At 44.4% G+C, this 20,667-nt stretch overlaps 1 protein-coding gene across 1 annotated transcript; it reads left to right on the forward strand.

The window, feature by feature from the left end:
* Window positions 1–1,768: 1,768 nt before the first annotated feature.
* LOC103184093 lies at window positions 1,769–20,483 on the forward strand. The gene is made up of 18 exons (XM_042337382.1): window positions 1,769–1,989; window positions 2,317–2,617; window positions 3,281–3,438; window positions 3,766–4,025; window positions 4,687–4,819; window positions 4,955–5,509; window positions 8,408–8,746; window positions 9,806–10,100; window positions 10,923–11,080; window positions 11,765–12,024; window positions 12,122–12,254; window positions 12,390–12,950; window positions 14,310–14,435; window positions 16,871–17,044; window positions 17,419–17,737; window positions 18,669–18,841; window positions 19,518–19,770; window positions 20,347–20,483. Exons 1-18 carry the CDS (start codon window positions 1,819–1,821, stop codon window positions 20,481–20,483), a joined length of 4,506 nt encoding a protein of 1,501 aa, XP_042193316.1. The 5' UTR covers window positions 1,769–1,818.
* The last annotated feature ends 184 nt before the right edge of the window (window positions 20,484–20,667 follow it).

The raw sequence follows: 20,667 nt of genomic DNA on the forward strand, positions 1-20,667 counted from the left end.
CTTACTCACCTGGATCACACGTTACTCACCTGGATTACAAGACTCTTTGACGTATGGTTCAACACCGGCTCCTTCCCATTTGCAGGTGTGGTTGATCGAAAGAACCGAGTTTGGAAACTGAAACTATTGAGTTATTTATTAAAGAGTAAGTGGGTAATTAGCTGCCTGTGACGTATACAGAACCCACATGCCTCTGTTGTGAGGTAAAATTCCACCTGTGTCTAGATTTGTGGAGTCCTATAGCATAGTGGTTAGAGCATTCGCCTCGCAAGCGAGTCGACCTAGGTTCTATTCCCGGGCAGGACGAGAGGTTAGGCAAGTTTCCTTACTCCACCCTCCTCTGTTCACCTAGCAGTAAGTAGTAACTAGTAACCCGGTTGTTAGACGATTGGTGGATCGCTTTTCTGGCGATAATAATCCGTTCAAAAAATATACATAAAAATGAACATTTGGTCACTTAATCCTCAAGTGTTTGTGGGCGCTGCTGTCCTCAAATTGGCTGCCATGTTTCGCTCACAAAATACAGTCAATTCACTTTAAAGTGTATTCTGTGAAGCGCTTTGAGACGTCTCAACTACATGATAAAACCCTATATCAAATGCAAGGATTATTATTGTTATTTACCCTATTTTAAGAGTTTGTTGGGCACTGCTGGAGTCTAACCAGCTGAAACCACGTAACGATTGAGAGCACAACCCATTAGAGTTTCGTCTTGTAGAGCAACAGAAGCTGAGTGGGGATAATAATCAATATTACAATAATAATCCTTGATTTGATAGAGCGCCGTTCACATTGTCCTGACGTCTGAAAGCGTTTCACAGGATACATTGCAAAGTGGTGTGACTGTGTGTATTTTGCAGTCAAACATTTGAAATAACGCCTTTCACTTCAGGAGGCTGTCTCATGGCACTTCACACGATTTACTATAAAAATATAATGACTGTGTGTTTTGTGGGTGAAAGTAGCCCACACATATATCCCACAAGCAGCTGTGAAGTGAGTGATTTTATCCGGGGGATTGTTTTTTTTGAATAGTGCCACAAGATCTTTAACATCCACCCGAACAGGCAAACCTTGGTTTATTCTCTCATCTGAAGGACCGCCCTTCTGACAATGCAGTAAATCCCATCACTGCATTAACAAGAAGAACAACAAATGGCATTTATGGGGCGCCTTTCACGTTGGGAGAACTAATCAAAGCGCTTCACAGAATATACTGCAAAGTGAATTGACTGAACACTTTGTCGGCAAAACGCAGTAGCAAATTGCGCACAGCAATTTGTGTCCCCACAAACAGACGTGGATTGAAGTGAACAACTTATTATTATTGTTATTAGCTCCTACTTACTGCTAGGTAAACAGAGGCGTGTGGAGTAAGGAAACTTGCTCAACATTTCGCCCTGCCGGGAATCAAACCCAGGTCTCTCCCTTGCGAGGCAAGTGCTCTAATCACTGAGCTACAGGACTCCACAGCAGTATAGGAGTAAACCTCGCCCCAGGATGAATTTCCACCCACAGATGGAGGCTGCTATAACACTGTGTTGTCACTGGTTATCAGTACGAGTCTGCCGTGCCTGTGAAGAACTGTCCTCACGGGACCACATACCACGGCAATAACAAGTGGCTCTGAATCGGAAACGAAACTAAACTGAATCAATGAATCTAAGGAAACAGAAACTGACCGGGGCTTAGATGATGTGACGTTCAGAAACGTAATTACTAAACACTGCCCCTGTGCTGCTTTGACAGCAAGGAGGAGTTGATGTTAGGGTTTATAAGGAGACAGTTTGGAAGCCAGCTGTACACAGAGGCAGCAAGATGCAGCAGTCACTGTACCAAACAGGCCCCAGGCAATTGGATACGTTCATCGGAAATTTGCGACCAAATGATTTCAATAAACAACTCAAAGAAGCCGTGCACAGGATCTGCAGCTTCTTAAGGGACGATTGCTTCCAGAATAAACCGATCAAAGTAAAGCGGGTGGTAAAAGTAAGCAGTGCAATTTTTTTGACCATATATATATACACACAGTACATATAACATATATAGTTAGCTATTTAGTTCTGTTTCCAATGTAAACAGTGTATAATTATGTTTGAACCAAGTTGTTGGCAAACTTATTTCTGGATAATTATTTTTTAAAACAAAAAGTCAGACACATTTGTAAAGAGAAATGCTTTTTTTTTAATAACTTCATGTTTTTCCACTTAAGGAAGGATTATTATTGTGATTATTATTTGGTATTCAAAAGCGTGAAGGAGAACGTCACAGCCCCTCATTAACTCTCTCTCTCTCTCGCTCTCTCTCCCTCCACAGGGTGGCTCATCGGGGAAGGGAACGGCTATGAGGAGCGGGTCAGATGCTGATCTTGTCGTCTTCCTCGACTGCTTCAGCAGTTACCAGGATCAGAGAGGCACCAGGACCGATATCTTGGAGGAAATTTCAAAGGTGCTGACAAAGTATCAGAGGAGCATCGCGTATGAAATTCAAGACATCAAAATCACATTTCCACCCACCAGCAGCAGCATCCCACCCAAATCACTGAGCTTCACCATCCAGTCCAAGAAGTCTGTTGAGCAAGTGGATTTTGACCTGTTGCCCACATTTGATGCTCTAGGTAAGGGGGGGGGGGGGGTGAGCCCTGTTAAAGCAACCATGTCTACTCAGGAAACACCTGCTGTCAGCAACTACCCTGGAGCAATCCAGGCTGATTTTCCACATTAAACCATCTTTGTTCAGCAAACACCTGTCTAACGCAACCAGTGGCCATTCTTTTCTCACCCTGTCCGTGTTCAGTGGCCAGTTCTAAGCGAACTTAAGTGTACTGACCGGTAAAGCATCACAATTTCCCCGGGTTCGCCTGCAGACTCCACTAGACTCTGAGCACATTTTCCAAACTGGCGTTGGAGTCTAGCGGCTGTGTACATACAGGCCCACAGATATTTCTTTTTATCAAACCAACGAACCCTTCCTCCGAGGCCACCCTTACATTTGGTCCAGTCTCATGAGTACTTGCTGAAAACAGGTTTGAACTCAAGAGTCTAGGCTGACACACCAATGCAATGTTTGGGGAGCGCTGCATTGTAGGAGGTGTCCTACTCAACTGTCCTCTCTCACTCGCCCCAGCTCAGGCACCCAGCCCTGAAACCAGTGTGTGACATCCTTCTAACATGAAAGGCGCTGTATCAATGTCAATTGTTGTTGTTGGATTCTGAGTGCCTCAGAGCCACAGAATACAACACAGAACCCTGTCGCTCATTGACCATTTCCATTCCCGCAGGTCTGTTTGGTGACAACGCCTACGTGAAGCTGATAGAAATTGGAGATTCAGCCGGGGAGTTTTCCCCCTGTTTCACTGAGCATCAGAGAGATTTTGTGAAGCTCCGTCCCGCAAAGCTCAAGGACCTGATCCGCCTGGTGAAACATTGGTACATTCAGGTGAGTCTGAAGCAAAGAGCAATCGCTTATCACTGGAAGAGTAAACTCACAATGCGTGAGGTATTTCTTGTGTTTAAAATTCAGGGTTAAAACCAGGTCCGTGATATTGTCAAACAAGCTACAGTTGTAGGAATTGATCAGGAATTGATGTTAGATCACGAGAGGAGAGAGTCACAGATCTCTGAGCAGGTGATTACAGATCACGATTGACGATGGCTTGGGAGTCAATCTCCTGCCTGGAGTGACGGGAAATGTCAAGGGGGAGGGGAAATATGGGTCGGGTGGAAAAACGTTTAACAGCACTCACTGAATCTTTTCTAAATATAGTACGTCAAACCACGGAAAAATGAGCTCACAAATGGAAATCGCATTCCTCAAAAATACGCAGTGGAGCTACTCACCATCCATGCCTGGGAGCAGAACGGCAAGCTGGAGGGCTTCAAAACGGCCGAAGGGTTTCGCACGGTTCTCGAGTTGATTTGTAGATACAGGGAACTGTGCATCTACTGGAATCATTACTACAAACTCAGCAGCAACGGCAACAAAGCCCTGACAGAGTTTGTGAAACGGAAACTCCGAGGCACAAGGTAAATTGGATGCCAGGTGCATTTCAGATAAACCAGTCTTTCAGTTACATTGACTGTCACTGTGTAAGTGATGTGTGGACCTCCAGAGTATCTCATTAAGAAATAGTCGCATTAAGTGCTCAGGGATGCGACCTTGCATGAGGGCGCTACATAAATACACGTTGTTGTTGAGATTCCTTAATAAGTTTGCATTCTTGTTGATTCATGGAATCTCCGCTCTGGAATTGGATGGTGTCAGGGAGGAGATCCCACAGGTTGGCATGACGTGCTCGGTGCCTGTAAGAGTCGCCAATTACTCATTTCTCATTAAGAAATATCGCAAAATTTGAAATTGGCCACAGCTCTCAGCAGATATGTCTTCAGTCAGTGGCTAAAGTGAATCATTGCAACTGTACTGCCAATTTCAAACTACCCCACACCCCAATCAGAGAACAGCATTCCATGGTCGCATGTTATAGGAAATATTATTGGAAAATCTTAACTGAAGCTTCACTGAGTATAGTTGAGGAACCTAGACTTTGGTGCCCACAGAATCTGTTAGTGATTGCCAATCCCGACATTGTTTCACCAGAATCAGGTGTACCTGTGCAGACAATGCTCATGAAGTAATCAGCCCTCTGCTTAATGATCGTTGCTGATGACTCTCCATTTCCATTTTCAGGCCAGTAATTCTCGACCCGGCCGATCCCACTGGGAATGTGGGACAATCCGGTGGATGGCAAGTGATGGTTAGTGAAGCCTCCAAATGCCTGCAGATGCCTTGTATGGCCGAAGTCCAATCCTGGGATCTCAAGGTAACGGCTATAACAAACAGCGGCAGAATTAATAATAAATAATAATTTGGGTGTCTCGCGCCTTATCATGCTGGAAGTGCGTCAATGGCATTTCACGGGATTTGTTGAAATATTGCACTTCTTGTCTCCCCACAGCCCGTGACGGAGCTTCAAGTTAATGTCCAATTGATGGGAGGTTCCTCGTTACCAATCAACGCCAATCCCTTCACGAAGGTGGCAACTATCAAGCAAGACATTCAGCAACATTGGTGCAACTTTTCTCCCTCCCGCCAATCCCCACCAGTCCCAGTCCACCAGCAACGCTTGATGTTCAACAATACTATTCTGAATGACAGCGAAACACTGCTGGAGTCTGGAATATTAGATAATGTTACCATCACCCTGCTTGTGACTTCAAACGACAAAATGGACATTTTTGTCAGGAATTCAGATGGACGCAGCCGAACATATCAAGTGCAACCAACAGACACTGTTTTGAGTCTGAAAAAGAAAATTGAAGCTGTGGAGCGTAATCACTCAGACCAGTATTACCTGGTCTTTGGTGGAAGAACCCTGGAAGACAAGTACACACTGCAGCACTACAACATAAAGGAACATTCCCACATTGACATGAACCTTCGCCTGAGAGGAGGGGGAATCTGTCAATCTAAGGAGGCCAATGTCTCACTCTGTGAGATGACGAGGTTTTATCAAAATTAGATCATGGGAAAAATCACCAGATATCCTTATTATTTTAAATTCTTGGACTTTAAATGATGTTCGTATAGACACCAATTGGCTTTGACTGATTTCTGACGGCAACACACATTATTCTAATACTCTGGTGAAGCTCTATTGGTGAATGGAACTACTGCCTAATGTATATATTCAGCAAGTAAGACTAGACGGTGTGGAACTTTCACTCTGTATATGTAATGTTAGATTAATCCTGCTCTGGAGATTTTATTCATTTTATTTTAATATAATTTATTTTAATGCAGCATTCTGCCATGGCATCTTGTATTGACCATAAACGTCACAATGTGAATGATTGATTATGAGTCCCTATCTTTAAGTTCTGATTTTAAATAATGACTTAGATGTTTTTGATGGTTGGAAGCTCAAACAGTTTTTGATATCTGCTGTTATTCTCAATAATTGTTCATCTGATTTACTTGTTAAAACCTTAATAAAAGCTCTGACTGTAGAAATTCTGTGTTTTTGTGAGCCTCACTTATCTGATTCAAGTGGATTATACACAGAGTAAAGAGTTTGAGGGGTTCCCCAAAAGACATAATAGAAAATCACACGTGCTTGGCGTGGGGGATGGTGACAATGACGAGGGCGGGAAATGGGCTTCGCTCGCTGGTGAGTGACTGCTCTGTTCAAAAAATACAAATTAAAAAAAACATTTGGTCACTTAATCCTTGACTGTTTGCAGGCACTGCTGTACGCAATTGGCTGCCGCATTTTGCCCACAAAATACAGTCAATTCACTTTAAAGTGTATTCTGTGAAGCGCTTTGAGACGTCTCAACTACGTGATAAAATGCTATATCAAGTGCAAGGATTATTATTGTTATTTACCCTATTTTAAGAGTTTGATGGGTACTAGGAACATAAGAACATAAGAATTAGGAGCAGGAGTAGGCCATTCGGCCCCTCGAGCCTGTGCCCTGTCATTTGATAAGATCATGGCTGAATCTTCAGACCTAACTCTAATTACCTGCCCTATCCCCATATCCCCTAATCCCTCTATTTTTAAAAAATCTATCAGTCTCAGCCTTGAAGATGTTCAAGGACTGAGCATCTACAGCCTTCTGGGCTAGTGAATTCTTTTGTACTCTAGAGAATATAGCTCTAGTTTATTCAGCCTATCCTCATAGGTCAGTCCCCTCGTCCCAGGAACTAACCGAGTGAATCTATGCTGCACCCTCTCGAGGGCAAGTATGTCCTTTTTTAAATAAGGAGACCAAAACTGCACACAATACTCTCGGTGCAATCTCACCAAGGCCCTATACAGTTGCAGCAAGACTTCCCTACTCTTGTACTCTAAACCTTTTGCAATGAACGCTAACATGCCGTTCGCCTTCTTAGTCGCTGCTGCACCTGCAAACTAACTTTTTGAGACTGGTGTACAAGGACACCCAAATCCCTCTGAACACTAACACTATTAATCTCTCCCCTTCTAAAAAAAAATCTGTTTTTCTATTTTTTCTACCGTGGTGAATAACTTCACACTTCCCCACATTAAATTCCATCTGCCACCTACTCGCCCACTCCCTCAGCTATATATATATCCCGTTGCAATCTTTTTGCATCATCCTCAGAGCTTACTCTCCCACCGAGTTTAGTGTCATCCGCGAATTTAGATACGTTACATTCAATGTCCTCGTCTAGATCATTGATGTAAATTGTAAATAGCTGAGGCCCAAGTACTGATCCTTGTGGCACTCCACTAGTCACATCCTGCCAATTCGAGAATGACCCGTTTATCCCTACTCTCTGTTTTCTACCCGTTAGCCACTCTTCAATCCATGCTGGAATTCAACCAGCTAAAACCACGTAACTATTGAAAGCACAGCCCATTAGAGTTTCATCTTGCAAATCAACAGAAGATCAACAAAGCAATTCACAGGATTTACCATAAAAATGTAATGACCGTGCCTTCAGCTCCCCTCTCGACTCTCTACCCCCTCCTCGCTCCCTCCCTTCCCTCCCCTCACCCTAACCATTTCCCCCTTGCTCGGGTCCTGACCCAACTGTCCAGCGCCTTGGGACGTCCTCCTGACGTGAAAGGCGCTCTATAAATGAAATCTTGTTGTTGTTGTTGTTTTGTGGGTGAAAGTAGCACACACATATATCCCACAAGCAGCTGTGAAGTGAGTGATTTTATCCGGGAGATAGTTCTTTTCGAATAGTGCCACAGGATCTTATCATCCACCCGAACAGGCAAACCTTGGTTTATTCTCTCATCTGAAGGACCGCCCTTCTGACAATGCAGTAAATCCCATCACTGCGTTAAGAAGAAGAACAACAAATTGCATTTATGGGGCGCCTTTCAAGTTGGGAGAACTTGCCAAGGCGCTGGGCAGTTTGGTCCGAATTACAGGCGTATTTAAAGCAGGTAAGAATGCAAATAACTCCATACCTGGGGTTTCATTCAATTTACCCGGTGTCCTGGCTAACCAGAGTCCGGCTAAAGCGGATTCCACTATATCCAGCAAATAGACCAGGTGGTAGAAATTCCACCTGGGTCCACAATCACTCTATTAACTTAGCGCTACAGAATTTGGCAAATTCTTAAATACAGTCTTTAATTTTGAAGCCGAAAACTTGACATTGAATTGCCAATTGCTTCTCGCTTATCTGAGTAAACCTCGAGCCAGGTTGAATTCCCACCCACAGATGGAGGCTACTATACCACTGCGCTGTCGATGGTTATCAGTGCAGGTCTGCCGTACCCATGAAGCCCTGTCCTCACAACACCACACCCCACGGCGATAACAAGTGGCTCTGAATTGGAAACGAAACTGAATCTTGACTCTGAGCAAACAGAAACTGACCGATGCTTGTATGGTGTCGTTGCTGAACGTGCAAACGCGTATAGCAGCCTGGATCAGATAAAGTGGCTGGAAACCAGATAAAAAGTATTAGGAATTGCTGTGACGTGCAGAAACTAAGCTGCCCCTGTGCTGGGTGTGATATCGTGGAGGAGTTCACGTTAGGGTATATAAGGAGGCAGTTTGGAAGCAAGCTTTTACACAGAGGGGCCAAGATGCAGCAGCAATTGTACCAGACCAGCCCAAGGGATTTGGATACTTTCATCCAGGACTTGCGACCAAATGACTTCAATATTGAACTCAAAGCAGCCGTTCACAGGATCTGCAGCTTCTTAAAGGAGAATTGCTTCCAAAACACAACGATCAAAGTGAAGAAGGTGGTAAAAGTAAGTAGTGCATTTTTTTTTACCATATATATATATATATATATACGGTATTTATATAATAATCCTTGCATTTGACATTGCACCTTATCACATTTTCAAGACGTCTCAAAGCGCTTCACAGAATAACAGAATATACTGTAAAGTGAATTGACTGTATATTTTGTGGGTGTAACAAAATATGATATACATATATAGTTAGCTAGTTGGTCCTATTTCCAATGTAAACCGTGTATAATTATGTTTGTACACGTTGTTTTAAAACTTATTTCTGCATAATTCTTTTTTAAATATTAAAAAATCACACATATTTGTAAAGAAAAATGCCTTTGACTTCACTTTTTAATAATTTCATGCTTTCCCACTTAATGAAGGCATATTGTTATTATTATTTTTTGGTCTTCAAAATGAAATTTTATTTGATAGATTCGGCCTCTGGATTTCAGAATCATTCCCCCCACAAAAAAACACAGTCCCTAGAAGAACGCCATCCCTTTTGATACCGGTTGCAAGAAGGATTCTTTAAAAAAATGACTGCACACCCTCCCTAGCATTGATCCCACTTGCAGAAGAGAAAAGCCACAGAGATGATTAGATCTCTCAGTATTTGAGCTGTTTTTTACCCGTGACACTATTTGAAAGGAGAAGGGACTTTCTCCCACTGTCTTGGCCAACAATCAATCCACCAAATAAAATTGATAATTCATGGCACGTGGTATTTGCCTACAAATACAGTCACTGAAACGCCTCTATGACATAATCAAACACTATATCAAGTGTAAGAATTACAGTGTTATTATTCTGAGCCTTGAACAGCTGGGTATTGTCTGCAGATAATAACAATAATAATTCTCGCATTTGATATAGTGCCTTGTCACGTCTTCGAGGCGTTTCAAAGGGCTTGGCAGAATATACTGCAAAGTGAATTGACTGTATATTGTGTGGGCGAAACGCAGCAGCCAATTGCGCACAGCAGTGTTCCCCCGTGAAGCAGCAGAAGCATCACGAGGGAGAGCGTCACAGCCCCTCAGTAACTCTCCCTCTCTCTTTCTCTCTCGATAGGGCGGCTCCTCGGGGAAGGGAACGGCTCTAAGGAGCTCAGATGCTGATCTGGTCGTCTTCCTCAACTGCTTCAGCAGTTACCAGGATCAGAAAGCCACCAGGACCGATATCTTGCAGGAAATTTTAAGGGTGCTGACAAGATGCCAGAATAGCATCGCGTATGACATTCAAGACATCGAAATCAAACAGCCCAACAGCAGCAGCATCCCATCCAAATCACTGAGCTTCATCATCCAGTCCAAGAAGTCTTCTGAGAGTGTGGAGTTTGACTTGTTGCCCACATTTGATGCTATAGGTAAGAGGGGATTAGCCCTGTCTCCTCCCAAGCAGCCGAAACCCCTCCCTCCACAGCCGTGGCCCCTCCCTCCACAAATGTGGCCCCTCCTTCCACAGCCGAGGCCCCTCCTTCCACAGCCGAGGCCCCTCCCAGAGTTTCCCTTCCCTCCCTTGGTTTGGGAGGAGACATACCAGCAAGGATTACCTGATCTGTCAGAAGGATTTACTGAACATCTTCTTATTCTGCACTTACAGTCAAAGCAACCATCTCTGTTCAGCAAACAGCTGTCTAACGCGACCAGTGGCCATTCTTTTCTCTCGCTGATGGTGTTCAGCGGCCAGTTCTAAGTGCATTTAAGTGCAAGGCATCACCAATTTCCAAGGGCCTGCGTATAGACTCCGCTAGACTCCGAGCAGATTTACCAAACTGACGTTGGAGTCTAGGGGATGTGTACACACAGGCCCACAGATATTTATTTCAAAACAATTTGGACCTGGTCAACAAACCAACGAACCCTTACATAAAGGCCACTTTAGTCCAATCTACTGAATGGTTGCTGAACACAGACTTGACTGCATTTTGAACTCACAGTCCAGGCTGACTGTAATATTTGGGGAGCGCTGCATTGTTGGAAGTGTCGTCCTCAATTGTCCTTTTCCCCCCCATCCCCCCCACCCCCAGCTCAGGCTCCTAGTGAGCTGTGTAAAGAGCTTTGAGACATCCTCCTAACATGAAAGGCGCTGTATAAATGTCAATTGTTGTTGTTGGACTCTGAGGGCCTCAGAGCCACAGAATACAACACAGAACACTGCCGCTCATTGACCATTTCCCTTCCCGCAGATCTGTTTGGTGAGAACGCCTACGTGAAGCTGATAGAAATTGGAGATTCAGCCGGGGAGTTTTCCCCCTGTTTCACTGAGCGTCAGAGAGATTTTGTGAAGCTCCGTCCCACAAAGCTCAAGGACCTGATCCGCCTGGTGAAACATTGGTACATTCAGGTGAGTGTGAAACAAGGATTAATCAATCGTCACTGAAACAGTAATCTCACAATACGCGAGGTATTTCACGTGTTTAAAGCGCTCCAACATGCTATTCCGCACGAAGGGTGCTATATATATACACAAGTTGTCGTTATGGCGGAGTCAAGGAATGGCTTCAAAGAGATGTCCAGAAAATAGTGTTTGGTAGCTTCCTTGATGCTGATCTCAGAGCCACACAAATAATCCTCCTGTGATTCCCATATGTGTGAAATGCCCCTCTCCCCCCACTCCGATCACATCAACCAAACCGACGCTGGAGTCCAGGGAATGTGGGGCAATCCGGTGGATGGGAGGTGATGATTAGTGAAGCCCCCAAGTGTCTACGCACAGACCACGATTTTTACGGCTGAGAAATCAGCACTCGCCACCGCTGGACAATTCAACCCCTTCCCCAGGACAACATCTCATCCAATTAAAAAATATATAGGAATTGATCAGGACTTTTGTGTTGGATCAGGAGAGTTGAGGGTCACAGCTCTCTAAGCAGGTGATAACAAATCACGATTAACGAAGGCTTGGGAATCAATCTTTCCTGCTTGCCTGGAGTTGCATGAAGCATGAGGAGATTTTAAGGGGGAGGGGAAATATAGGGAAGGGTGGAAAAACTTTTATCACCGCTCACTGAATCTTCTCTAAATATAGTACGTCAAACCACGGAAAAATGAGCTCACAAATGGAAATCGCCTTCCGCAAAAATACGCAGTGGAGCTACTCACCATCCATGCCTGGGAGCAGAACGGCAAGCTGGAGGGCTTCAAAACGGCCGAAGGGTTTCGCACGGTTCTCGAGTTGATTTGTAGATACAGGGAACTGTGCATCTACTGGAATCATTACTACAAACTCAGCAGCAACGGCAACAAAGCCCTGACAGAGTTTGTGAAACGGAAACTCCTTGCCACAAGGTAAATTGGGTGCCAGGTGCATTTTAGACAATGCACATGAAGTAATCAGCCCTCTGCTTAATGATCGTTGCTGAAGACTCTCCATTTCCATTTTCAGGCCAGTAATTCTCGACCCGGCCGATCCCACTGGGAATGTGGGACAATCCGGTGGATGGCAAGTGATGGTTAGTGAAGCCTCCAAATGTCTGCAGATGCCTTGTATGGCCGGAGTCCAATCCTGGGATCTCAAGGTAACGGCTATAACAAACAGTGGCAGAATTAATAATAAATAATAATTTGGGTGTCTCGCGCCTTATCATGCTGGAAGTGCGTCAATGGCATTTCACGGGATTTGTTGAAATATTGCACTTCTTGTCTCCCCACAGCCCGTGACGGAGCTTCAAGTTAATGTCCAATTGATGGGAGGTTCCTCATTACTAATCAACGCCAATCCCTTCACGAAGGTGGCAACTATTAAGCAAACAGTTCAGCAACATTGGCGCAACTTTTCTCCCTCCCGCCAATCCCCACCAGTCCCAGTCCACCAGCAACGCTTGATGTTCAACAATACTATTCTGAATGACAGCGAAACACTGCTGGAGTCTGGAATATTAGATAATGTTCCCATCACCCTGCTTGTGACTTCAAACAACAAAATGGACATTTTTGTCAGGAATTCAGATGGACACAACCGAACATATCAAGTGCAACCAACAGACACTGTTTTGAGTCTGAAAAAGAAAATTGAAGCTGCGGAGCATATTCACTCAAACCAGTATTACCTGGTCTTTGGTGGAAGAACCCTGGAAGACAAGTGCACACTGCAGTACTACAACATAAAGGAACATTCCCACATTGACATGAACCTTCGCCTGAGAGGAGGGGGAATCTGTCAATCTAATGAGGCCAATGTCTCACTCTGTGAGACAATGGGGTTTTATCATAATTAGATCATGGGAAAAATCACCAGATATCGTTATTATTTCAACTACAATGGCAAACTCTATTGCTGAATGGAATTTCTGTCCAATGTTTACAATCAGCAAGTACGACTAGACTGTGGGGAACTTTCGCTCTTCATATGTAATGTTAAATTAATTCCTGCTCTGGAGTTTGTATTAATTTTATTTTAATATAATTTAATTTAGTATCATTTATTTTAATATAATTTACTTTAATGAAGCAATTTGCAATGGCATCTTGAATTGACCATAAACGTCACAATATGAATGACTGACTATGAGTCCCTATCTTTAAGTTCTGATTTTAAAAAATGACTTAGATGTTTTTGATGGTTGGGAGCTAAACAGTTTTTTATATCTGCTGTTATTCTCAATAACTGTTCATCTGATTTACTTGTTAAAACCTTAATAAAAGCTCCGACTGTAGAAATTCTGTGTCTCTGTGAGCCTCACATACCTGATTCGGGTGGATTGTACACAGAGGAAAGTGTCCCAGAATTGAGTCGTGTGTCGGGATTGAATTGAAAGCAGAGGAAGTGAGCAGCACTTTAGGGCCTGCAGCCCAGGGCCCCGGAGTTTGAGGGGCCACAAGAAAGAATCAATAGAAAATGGCACGTGCGCAGCGAGGGGGGTGTTGGGATGGCGACAGCAACGAGGGTGGGAAATGGGTTTTGCTCGCTGGTGAGTGACCGCTTTGCACAGGGCCCCAACCACTAAGCAGAAAGAGGCGATGGTAACATATAGAGGGAAGAAGCTGAACATGCAAAGAGGGGCCATCACAACTATAATAGCCACGAGCCCCCATCAAGCCTAATCCGGCCCTGGGTCACAGAGGTAAGGAGGAGCAAGACCTTTGAGGGCTTTAAACATGAGGATGAGGATCTTAAACTCAATCCTTTGGGGGCTGGGGAGCCAATGAAGCCAGGTGAGGAATCTCACAGGGTTGGTGTGAGAGAAGACATGAGCTGTAGAGTTCTAAATAATCTGCATTTTGTGGAGGGAAGAGCTATGAAGTTCAGTGAGCAGAGAGTTAGCAGAATCACGCCTGAACGTGATGAAAGCATTGCAGCTTGAAGGGAGCTTGAGGGGAGAGGTAGTGGCAGAGGCAGGCAATGTTGCTGAGGTGGGGGAAGGCAGAATGGGTCAACGCATGGTTTTGGGGATTAAAGGATGGTTGAGGATTGAACATGACACCACCAAGGGTCTGTACTCGGTCGATGAGGTGGAGCATGCAGCCATGAATACTGTTGCTGTCAGCGCCTGAGGTGTCTAGGCACTTTCAGGGACCAGGCAGGAGGGCCTCTGTCTTGTCAACATTCAATTGGAGAAAGTTATCTCTGACAGACAATCCCTCAGAACAGCATTGATCCTGGAGTTGAGGGTGGAGACGGAGAGCCAAAGTTAGGTGTCATCCACATACATGTGGAAGTTAACCCCATGTCTGCAGTTGATATCAGTGAGCAGGAGCATGTAAGTGTTAAAGAGAGGACCGAGGACAGAGCCCTGAGGAATGCCACATGTGATGGTGCGAGGACTCGAAGAGAAGCCGTTAGTGGACACAAAGTGTAGATGGTGGGAAACGTAAGAGTGAACCAGGCAAGGACAGAACTATAAAGGTGGAGCTGAGAGGAGAGGTGGTGGAGAAGAATAGAATGGTCAGCAGTGTCGAAGGAGACAGAGAGATTGAGAAGAATTGGGAGACAGAGAGAGCCCTGGTCACAAATGGACAGAATATCATTTATAACTTTGTCTAAGGCTATCTCCGTACTGTAGGCAACAGAGAAACTGGATTGGAGGTTTCATACAGGTAATGACGGGAGAGGAAAGAGCGAAACAACGACTCGTTCCAGGTCCCTGGAAAGGAAAGGAAGGTTGGAGGTGGGACAGTAGTTAGAGAACAGAGATGAATCAAGCGAAGATGACGTCCAACAAAGTGCAGGTTTGAGCCCTCACAAAGCTGGTAATAGGTACCAAGAACTCCCTGCAGGCTTTCTGATGAGAAGCATTGCCACCATTCTTATATACACATCTCAGACACATATCACTGCCCATTGAGCAATGGTTCCACTAGTAGGAGGTGAGGAGTTTGAGCATCAGCTACTTACCTCTCTTGCAATCCAATCAAGATGGATTCCAAGCCATGGATATTTGAAAGTCTGTTCACAAACCTGGACTCCAGGTTACGCTTTCCTGCAGCTGTCACCCCCGAGCCTCAGAGTTTCACCAGCCACCAATGGCAGTGGCACAGACACAATGAGCCCAATAGCCACCTTCTAATCATCATCCCATCCTGTGATTGCATTCTGAATTTAGTGTCTATCCCCCCGATTCTGATAGACGTAAAGTCACCGTGGAGTCCTGCAGCTCAGTAATTAGAGCACTCGGCTCGCAAGCGAAAGGATCTGGATTTGATTCCCGGCAGGGCAAAATGTCAGGCAAGTTTCCGTACTCCACATGCCTCTGTTTACCCAGCAGTAAGTAGGAAACCAGTCGATTGGTGGATTGCTTTTCCGGGGGTAATAATCCCTTCAATAAATAAATAAGTAAATAAATTGATCACTCAATTCACGACTGTTTGTGGGACGCTGCTGTGCACAATTGGCTGCTGCGGTTTACCCACAAATATACAGTCAATTCACTTTGCAGTATATTCTGTGAAGCGCTTTGAGATATCCCGAAGACGTGATAAGGCTCTGTATCAAATGCAAGGATTATTATTATAAGGTGTTTCACAATACAAAACAATACAACCCTCTGCTGGTTGCTATGGTGTCTGCAGCATTACGAATGAAAAACATTCTCTCTCAAGCTGGAGAATTGAAACCGAAACTTTTGACATACGTGGAAATGAAAAGCCAAATAGGATCAGCAGCTGGATTCAGCTCTATTCCGTGTCCCGAGATAGAGCCTGGCTACTCCTCTCTCTGACACTGAGCAGGCAGGTGAGTTTCTCTCAAGTTGCCTCAATATTGTCTGCATAAGAACATTGCATATTTATACAAGTTCATTGTTTATTTCCAGATCACCATCCCATTCTGCGAGTGTGTTCTTAATTTAGTTTCTACCTTCCCGATTGTGGCAGATGTAAAAATCGCTGCCCGGCTGTTAATATTTCATAGTAAAGTGGAGTCTCTCTCTCTCCTAGTTTTATCGTGTCTTAAATTTCTCCCTCGTTCAAATTTAACCCCAATTTCAAACCTTTCATTGGATGTGGGACATCACTGGCGCAGATTGGCTCACCGCTCAACCTTCTAAAGATCACCCCTTAACCTTCTAAACTCAAGGGAATACAGGCAAAGTTTATGCAAACCTGTCCTTGTAATTTAACCCTTTAAACCCTGGGATCATTTTGGTGAGTCTCTAGAGTCAATATATCTTTCTTGAGGTGGTGCTGAAAACTGAACGCAGCTCTCTAGATGGGGTCTGACCAAGGCTCTATACAGCTGAGGCATCATTTCCTCACCTTTGTATTCCAGACCCCTTTTTGCTCCTTTTTGTACTTGTGAACTAGGTTCTAATTACTTGTGTACATGGGCACCCAAATCCCTTTGCTCCTCCACAGTTCTTAGTTTCCCTCCATTAAGAAAATATTCTGCGTTTATCTTATTTGAATCCACAGTGGATGACCTCACATCCTCTGCTGTGAGTAAAAGTCCAATCATTGGCACTCGATGTGGGATAAAACCTTGGATTTATCTCTCTGGAATTAAGTGAAGAATCTGTAAAATGATTCCTTTGTTTGGTGCCGGAAAAACAGTGGAGAGAATCGGAGTGCACTAATTCTAATAACAATAATCCTTGTATTTGATACAGCACTCCTCACGTCGGGAGGACAACTCAAAGCGCTTCACAGGAGTGAGTGTAAAGTGTAGTGACTGACTGCGTGTTGTGTAAGCAAACTGTAGTTTGAGATGGAGCTGTATAACATGTTTCCGCGACAATTGGACAAGTTTATCTACAATCATCTTCAGCCCAACACGGACTTTCTGGATCAGATGTCCATCGCCATAAACAAGATCTGCAGGTTCTTACATGGGTACAAGTTCCAAAACTCTGTCAAAGTCATCAAAACCATTAAGGTAAGTCCGTAAGATCTCAACAGGAGTCACATCATCCCAGTCTAACCCATATCCCAGACTATTCCACAATGCCAATCTAATCCCAGATTCCAGACTGTACAACACAATCAAATAACCCTGATATACTCTTACAGATTCCTCCAGAAACTTCTTTCTGTGCTGAAAATTTCTGTTATCGTTAAACGTTTTGTACGAATACGAGGCCTAATCAAAGGTGCTGGGGCTGGTGGTAAATATTTGCAATATTATTTATTCATTGTAGATAACAATTTGACACCTAGATAACCTTGGACCAGCTAATGCTTTTGCGACCTAGTTAAGTAACTTGGAGTTTTGAGGCCTAACAAAAGCTGTTTGTTTCCTCTTGTGTTCAGGGTGGCTCCTCTGGGAAAGGGACGGCTTTAAAAAATGGCTCGGACGCCGACCTCGTTGTTTTCTTCAGTGACTTCCAAAGCTTTGAAGATCAGAAGAATAAGCGGGGTGGAATGTTGAATGAAATCTATGACGCTTTGCTGCTTTACCAGAAGGAATACAGCTTCGCCTACGAACTTAGCATGTCAAAACCCCAAATCATCAGGGAATCAAGTATGTTTGGCCTCTTCTCCGTCCCACGTTCACTCAGCTTCCAAATCAAATCCACAGAGGATTCTGACTCCATTGAGTTTGATGTTCTACCAGCCTACGATGCTTTAGGTATGGAATTATCATATTAATAATAATAATAATCTTTGCATTTGATATTACGTCTTATCGCATCTTCGAGATGTCTCAAAGCGCTTCACAGAATAGATTGTAAAGTGAATTGACTGTATATTTTGTGGGCAAACGCGGCAGCCGATTGGGCACAGCAGCATCGCACAAACAGTCGTGGATTGAGTGACCAAATTATTTTTTGAAGGGATTGGTACTCCCGAAAAAGGGATCCGCCAATTGACTAAAAAACTGCAAGGTAAACAGAGTTGTGTGGAGTAAGGAAACTTGCGCAATGTTTTGCTCTGCCCAGGAATCAAACCCAGGTCCTCTGGCTTGTGAGGCGAGCGCTCTAATCATTGAGCTCTGGGACCCCACGTATTGTATTGTATATCGTGCCAATGCTCAGTGTCTAGGTTCATCCAACAATAAATGGCCAATGGAGTGAGATATAAATGGCGGCCATCACAGGTAGTCTTCAGTGAACAGGAAAAAAAATGGGAAAGAAAGCAAAATAAAGAGATGGAGAGATTCACTGCTAAAATACTATCCTTTGAAGTGTGACGGCCTGGCTCAGTTGGGAACACTCTCGGGTCTGGGGCAGCAGACTGTGTGTTCAAACCCGAGCTCACTGTTTGAACACACAGTTTGAGGATAATCATAAGCACGGGTTGGGTTTCCATGTGTATTGGCTAACCAAAGAAAATAAAGATGGGTGCCACCTGCTGGTGTTCCTTAAAGTTTTCCTGAAATAAATTCAGGAATGCTTTAAGTCCTTGTGGTCACCTCCTATTTCCCCTCTCCCCTCTCCCCTCTCCCAGCTCAGCATCTGATCCCATCTTTGTGAAGGGCTCCAAGAGGTTATCCTATATGAAGGGTGCTGTATAAATGTAAATTGTTGCTCTTGAATCTTTTCAATTTCATTTTCCAACAGGTCAGGCTACATACTCACGTCCGGATCCCGAGATATACATAAGACTCATTGAGTTAAAAGCTGCTCGAGGTGAATTCTCGACGTCCTTCACTGAACTCCAGCGGAACTTTGTGAGGAAATCACCAACGAAACTCAAAAGCCTGATCCGGCTGGTCAAGTACTGGTATAAGGAGGTAGGTGCAATGTCGAAACTTCAGTCCTGAGTCACACCAGCCAGTAAATAAAAGAATGCTTGCGATTAGGGTTAACTGGTTAAACTCCAGCAGTACCCCAACGCACACTCTAGGGTCCCCAAGCCTTGACACCTGTGAGCCACCATGTGCCTAATACTGTCCTGAATAAGGTAACAAAGGCACATCCCTGTGGAGAGATAGTGCGTATTCCATTCCAGAATTGGAAATTTCCATGTGTAGCTGGGATACATGGAATTATCAATGTGGTTTAGATATGCCTTAGCATGGGGATGGGTTTCCAAATGTATCAGACACCCAGCTGACCGTATAACCGTAGTGACTGTTGCTGTGTTGCTCTGTAACCAATTAGGAAGAAAGAGTGCAATCCGGGGTACTGTATTGGAAGGTAAATTCAGAAAATCATAGTAATATCTGTTTTTCAATGGAGCTATGGTCTCAGGCTTTCCTGTAGCTGACCTGGAGTACTGGATGGACAGTGTAGAGGGAGCTTTACTCTATCTCTAATCCATGCTATCCCTGACCTGGGAGTCCTGGATGTTGAGCTGGGAATGCAAGTGGAAAAGTGTTCCATTCCCCAGGACTGAAATCGCCCGCCCGACTGAGCACAAGTTGACAATAAATAGGAAGACTATGAAGTGTGATCTCTACACCACAGTACGTGCGGCGACTGCATAAGCAGAACCTCAGGAGTGGAGAGTTCCTCCCCCACAAGTACGCCCTGGAACTGCTGATCATCTACGCGTGGGAGAGCACCAAACAGGGGCAAAATTTCAACACCGCAGAAGGGTTTCGGACGTTGCTGGAGCTGGTGGTCAGATACCAAGAGCTGTGGCTTTTCTGGACTGAATACTATGACTTCAGCCACCCTGACCTCAAGGAGTACCTCACAGTGAACTCCAAGGCCACAAGTAAGTCAGTCTCTTTCTGGTTGTATCAAGCTGTTTATTGAATAAATCCAGCATCCTGACCTTCCTGGTAACCTGTTCCAGCTGTTAATTACCCTCTGTGTAAAGAAATGGTTCCCAGTGTCTGCCTTGATATTGTCCTTCAGAAACCTGAACCTGTGGCCTCCAGTTCTGCTGACTTGAAAGCATTATTTTGGGTTCTGTGGGTGATTGAGGACAGAATTGGACTCAGTTATTATGTCCCCCTTTACAGTTAAGCACCTTCTGGCTGTCAGTGTTCAGCTTCGTCCACATGGTTGAGGGTTTTAATTTGCAAGCCAGGTTCCCGCATTTCTCTTTAAGAATCGGTTTCCAAACAAAGAATGAATTTCAGAATGTTCCACAATTCTGCATAATCCCAAATTGCAAGACAACGGTCTTGAGGCTAAGACCAGGAGAATTTGGGACCCTCACAAACATGTAACCTCCGGTGTGAACCACATTTGCAGGACCCAATGGTGTCGGTACAAAAATATGCCTGTAGGAATGTGGCACAGAACTTTCTTTTTAACCTGGTCCTTATTGTGGTTAAAATTTCAGGCCCATCATCCTGGACCCCGCTGATCCAACAGGGAACATGGCGGAAAAGGTACGATGGGATCTGGTGGCAAGAGAAGCACGACGGTGCTTGCAGCAGACGTGTGTCCAAGGTGTCGTTGGCTGGAACGTTGAGGTAAATTAGACTGTCTCAAGTCAGACAATGTCTCCTGGCTGTAGTGTCTGGTACAGTGTATATGCTTCAGGCAGTACTCTCCGAAACCTCGGCTTGAGGGCACCCATTTGGGGAAATTCTTAGCTTCGGATTGTAGAGAGCTCAGATAAACAGCAACATTAACACTATGGTTTGCTTCTGCAGCATTG

Source organism: Callorhinchus milii, unplaced genomic scaffold (assembly GCF_018977255.1).
Source record: "Callorhinchus milii isolate IMCB2004 unplaced genomic scaffold, IMCB_Cmil_1.0 Scaffold8, whole genome shotgun sequence".
NCBI classification, from domain to species: domain Eukaryota; kingdom Metazoa; phylum Chordata; class Chondrichthyes; order Chimaeriformes; family Callorhinchidae; genus Callorhinchus; species Callorhinchus milii.

Bases quoted from the DNA above. Each gene is read 5' to 3' on its own strand.
- LOC103184093 (XM_042337382.1), top strand. From the start codon at position 1,819: ATGCAGCAGTCACTGTACCAAACAGGCCCCAGGCAATTGGATACGTTC. The intron at 5,510-8,407 runs CAAAATTAGATC...AAACGCGTATAG, and splicing joins GTGAGATGACGAGGTTTTAT to CAGCCTGGATCAGATAAAGT. The intron at 18,842-19,517 runs GTAGGTGCAATG...TCTACACCACAG, and splicing joins TCAAGTACTGGTATAAGGAG to TACGTGCGGCGACTGCATAA.